Source organism: Mesitornis unicolor, unplaced genomic scaffold, assembly GCF_000695765.1.
Source record: "Mesitornis unicolor isolate BGI_N332 unplaced genomic scaffold, ASM69576v1 scaffold32089, whole genome shotgun sequence".
Classification (NCBI taxonomy): domain Eukaryota; kingdom Metazoa; phylum Chordata; class Aves; order Mesitornithiformes; family Mesitornithidae; genus Mesitornis; species Mesitornis unicolor.
Window position 1 is genome coordinate 9032 of NW_010205739.1, and position 4973 is coordinate 14004.

General features: G+C 51.6%; 1 protein-coding gene across 1 annotated transcript in view; it reads left to right on the forward strand.

Annotated features, from left to right (window-relative positions):
- The window catches only part of MRRF (mitochondrial ribosome recycling factor), a 12442-nt gene extending 8487 nt beyond the window's left edge, over positions 1-3955 (forward strand). Inside the window, exons 5-6 of the mRNA XM_010191517.1 lie at positions 1737-1896; positions 3851-3955. Of these exons, the coding sequence (XP_010189819.1) occupies positions 1737-1896; positions 3851-3928 (238 nt within the window). The 3' untranslated portion in view covers positions 3929-3955. The remainder of the gene's footprint in view (positions 1-1736; positions 1897-3850) is intronic.
- The last annotated feature ends 1018 nt before the right edge of the window (positions 3956-4973 follow it).

Consider the following 4973-nt stretch of genomic DNA (forward strand, 5'->3'; position numbering starts at 1 on the left):
CGAGTGATCCCCTCAGCACAATTCGCAAAAGCCGAGTGGGAGCGGGGAGGCAAATCGCTGACGGCAAGCTCCGTCTCCCACAGCAGAGGCAGCCCCGCTGCCTCGCCACCCAGCAGGAGATGGCAGAGATTTCCAGCTCCCTCCTCTGGGTTTAGCAGCCAGGATTGACTCCCTGCACTCCCAAAAAGCTGCCTGAGAATCTGACCTCGCCCAGACCTCTGTTTGGGAGCTGGCGTTGCTGGTTTCACATGTGCCACGGGACTTCTGACTGGGGAGATGGAACACGAGAAGCCCTAAAGGCATCGAGGTTGGGATGCAGAGGAAACCACAAGTAACCCCCCTCACTTCTAATTAGATGTTTGTTCCAGGCTTGAGCCTGTGCTGACCAGAAGCCACTTGCCACATGTGAAATTCACTGGTCATCCCCCTCGGACTGTCCCTCAGCAGGGAGCAGGATGGACCAAGGGTGTCCCCAGGCAAGGACAGGGTGCCTGTGAGGGGACACTGGGGCTGGGTGGCTGCTCTCTGGGTCTGTCAGCTTTTCCCAAATTCCTGTAATTGCTAACGGGTTCTGGGAAGCCAATTCCCTCCCTGCACTGTGAAGTAAAGAGAACTGGCGAGAGGCCAGCGCCGCTGCAGACATCTGCTGCCAGCGACCAGGGATGGTGCTGGCATCTGGGGGACTCGCTGGGCCGACTGCGAGCCAGGGCAGGGCCGAGGGTCCGATCACGTCCCAACAGCCCCCCAGTAACGCACGCCCACGCTGCGCTGGGAGTCCTCGCCCCACGTTTCCTGAGCTCTCTGCAGGAAGAGTCTTGGCCTCCATGTTTTGGTGACCCAGGCTGTTGCAGCCAATTTCTAAATACTCCCGTGAAATGTTTATTTTGCAATATCTTCTGCGAGAAGGCAGGCGCTCTCTCGCAAGCAAGTCTCAGTGTGTACACCAGGGTTTCATATTCAAGGCGTTCTGGTAACTTAAATAGCCATGCAAAACACTGAGATGTGATTGTTAAGCACTGGCAGTTGATGTTGACAGTGATCAGCTGTAGGTGCTGGAGCATTACCAGAGCTGAGGTCACATATCAGCCATCCCTGTGCTGTACTCAGACGGACAGGCTCCCTCATCACCTGCAGTCTGTAGTTTGGGATGGAAAACTGAGATTTTCCTTGTGACACCACAGCAGTAAATGGCCCCACATTGGGGGGAAGGTGGAGCTGAAGTTTTCCTGGGCCGAGTTACCTGTGGCCAGACATCGCTTGCATCATTGTCTTGTCAGAACGGTTGTTCACGTCATTTTAGTGGAAAAGCCGAGTAAGATTGAGCAAAGCATTGGCTCTGTAGCTCCCAGATATATAATTCAGGCTCTTCAGCTGCAGGGAACACCAACTTTCAGGAAGGAATGGAGGTTTCCTCCAGCCTTTGCAGGATTACATTTTTCAGCTCCATCTCTCAGGTCTGGAGCTGGATTTTCCCTCTTTCCCACAGGTGCTTTGGCAGCACAAAAAAAGGCAAGTGTGAACATTTCAGTAAGATTCAGTCCAGGTCCCTCAGCTGAGAGCTGTGCTGGGAACTTTCTATTGCAGACTGAAAACTGGAGTGTGCTACCCTGGCAGTGCTGTGCAGAAGCGACCAGATCGCTCAGGTGGACCAAAGCGGGACAAAAACACACCCTGAGCTGTTAAGCCCCATGACACTGTTTTTCCTTTTGGTGTTTTTTCTTTCCCCTCGCTGCTAGGGTCACGAGGGAGCACAGGGAGAGCCTGGCCAAGCTTGCCAAGCAGTCCACCAACAAGTCCAAAGAGGCCCTGAGGAAGGTGCGAAGCAAAAGCATCAATCAGGTGAAGAAGTTCAAGAGCAAAGTGTCTGAAGATACCCTCTGGCTGCTAGAAAAGCAGGTAAGTTTGCTGGGTTTTTTTCCCCTTTAGCCATATGATGATGTTTCACAGCTCAGCACTGCATTTGTCCCAGCCCTTGCTGACAAATATTTGGCTCGACAAATCTCTAGCTCTGAAAATGAGTGGCCTTGGGCTGAATTTTTGGAGTTGGCAACGGCTGTCGCATTTGCTTTTTCTTTGTGAGATTTGGCTCTTCAATCTCAAAGCTAAATTTATGGCATGAGCCACTGTAAGCTGACAAAGGAAAAAAAACTGTTCCCCGAAAGCTTTCGTATTGCAAGGGATTGTTGCACAAACCAGCTGAACTTGGGAAGCAAAACAACAACATCCATAGCTTTACCACCATTTACGCAGTGCCTGGCCATTGCAAAACAGCTGGTGCTAATGAGGTTTGCTCCAGTTTGTTATTAATGAAAAGGCTAGCAAGATTATCTCTGTTAGGAGTTTTTGGCTCCGATTCAGGAAAATACTTAAGCACATGCCTAATTCCCTAAGAGCAGATGTCACTAAAGTCAATTACTTAGGCATAAACTCAGGCACAAGCCTAAGTGTTTTGCTGAATGGATGCCTCTGAAGGCAGGCCATGGTTAGATACATTGCAAATGCTTCGGGACAGTTCTCTGCGTGCTCACAAAAATAAACATTGATATACAGAGCGTTTGTGCAAGCAGGAAAAATGGCCATGCTATTGTAACTGAATCCTGTTGGGAAGCAGCTCTCCCAGAGCAGACAGATGGTTTTCTGCATTTGTAGAGGTAGAGTCTCAAGTATTATTTTCACTTGCACCCAAATTTTTTCAGCATGAGGAAAGGTCATTGTCATACACCTTGGATCTTGGGTATTAAGATGCGAGTGCGTCTTAATCCATCCTGTAAAACCGGTGCATAACACCCCAATGTGCTCCAGCCCTTATCTGTGCTCACTCAAATAAGTGCACACACAGTTTGGTCCCATTCACACGCTTGCTGCGTGCATCCCTTGTTACCAGGAGACCTCGTCCCTGGGCAAGGCTTTGTTTATTTACAAGAAATAAACAGATCTGTGACTTGAACTCTTGGCAGGTACTAAGGCTGCACTCCTATTACTTGGTTTGTTCTTGTGGCGGGGTTGCAGGTGATGAGATAAGCCCTCTCTTCTCTGCTACTGACACAGCAGGTCTCCAACTCTGCCTTCCCTTGAAGTCTCTCTGTTAAATAAGAACCCGACTGAGTCACTTGTGAGACCCAGCCAGGAGTTGCTGTTCTGTGTCTCTTTGCAGAGCCTCTGACCAGTCCCTGTCAGAGACTGCTGGAGAGAGTCCAGCGTAGGGCTACAAAGATGATCAAGGGAGTGGAGCATCTCCCTTATGAGGAGCGGCTGAGGGAGCTGGGGCTCTTTAGTTTGCAGAAGAGGAGACTGAGGGGAGACCTCATTCATGTTTATAAATATTTAAAGGGTGAGTGTCACGAGGATGGAGCCAGGCTCTTCTCGGTGACAAACAATGATAGGACAAGGGGTAACGGACACAAACTGGAACACAGGAGGTTCCACTTCAATTGGAGAAGAAACTTCTTCTCAGTGAGGGTGACAGAGCCCTGGACCAGGCTGCCCAGAGAGGTTGTGGAGTCTCCTTCTCTGGAGACATTCAAAACCCGCCTGGACGCCTTCCTGTGTAACCTCATCTGGGTGTTCCTGCTCCGGCAGGGGGATTGGACTGGATGAGCTTTTGAGGTCCCTTCCAATCCCTAACGTTCTGTGATTCTGTGATTCTGTTCTCACTGTACAGATGCAACATGAGCACAGGATCACTGAGGGCTGGGGGAGGCCCCCAGGAAGAGCCAGTTATTGCCCCAGCACTACTTTGGGTTTTATTAGAACTTTAGGCTTTCTTTCAGGAGGTGACCCAGTCATTCCTTTCCCTTTAAACTCTGGCATCACCTAGCAGACAGCTCAGACTTGTCTTTTGTTGCTGCAGATCCAGCAAATGGCAGACGGTGCTGCGGCTGAGATGGACAAGCTGCTGGCAGCGAAGACCAAGGAGCTGCTTGGATAAGCACCGTCCTAATTGACACACTCCCCCCTCGAGCACGATCGGACTGCGATGGACCCCAGCGGGCACCCCTGTGCCCAGTCAGCAGCCAGGGCAATGGCCAGGGGCTGCCCTGCCAGACCTCTGTGCTCCCATTCCCCACCTTGGATTGTGCTGGAAGGAGGGGGAGGTCTCCTTGCTCTTCCTCATCCAGATGGCAACAGAATTGGGTGAACTAAGATTAAAAAAGAGACGGCAGGAAGGAGGACTGGAGGCTGCTGGAAGGGCTCCCACACAGATGCTGAGGCACAGGAGGAAGGGCTGCCCTGCTCACCTCCTGTGCTGTTTGCATGCCAGCACCTCACAGCAGCTAGGACCACACAAGGGAGACCTGTGCTGTCCTGCAGTGAACCTCAGCATTTATTTTTGCTTAAAATAAAGCCAAAATGAGATGTGGTGGAGCGGCCTTGGGACAGCCAGTTTCTGGTTGATGCATCCCCTTGGGTTCACACGTCCCGAAAGAAGCATTTGCCCATTGCTGTGGCCAGCAGTCAACTGCAGCCTGGCCACTGGCAAAGCACGAGGGAGCCCAGCACTGACTGGGGCAGGAGAGTCGGGCTTTGTGGTTCCTTAACCTTCTGGACAGAGAACCGAAACCAGTGCTGTCAGCATGGCTGTTTAACCAGGACAGAGAAGGCCAAAAACCAACACAGCAACTTTCCAAAACCAGCATCAGCCCTCCCTGACCAGTTTAAGAACGCCCATGTTAGCCACTGGTACCACATTTTAAGGGTTGGAGGAGGTAGAAGAGCAGGGTTCTGAGCACAGCTCCTCACTGCCAGCAGGTACTTCCCAATAACAGCAAACGGCCTCCCTGCAGCCCCGGGCGATGGCGAGAGGAGGGAAGGTGGTGGCCAGCACCGCAGCGCCGCTCCCAAGGCATTTGGGTTCAAAGAGCACCAAGTGCTCTGCAGTCCTTAAATAAACAACTCCCAAAAAGTTAGTTTGTGCACAGTGGGGAGGGGGAAGGAGGATGAAGGATTTGCTCTGCTAGGGCCCCACATGTCAA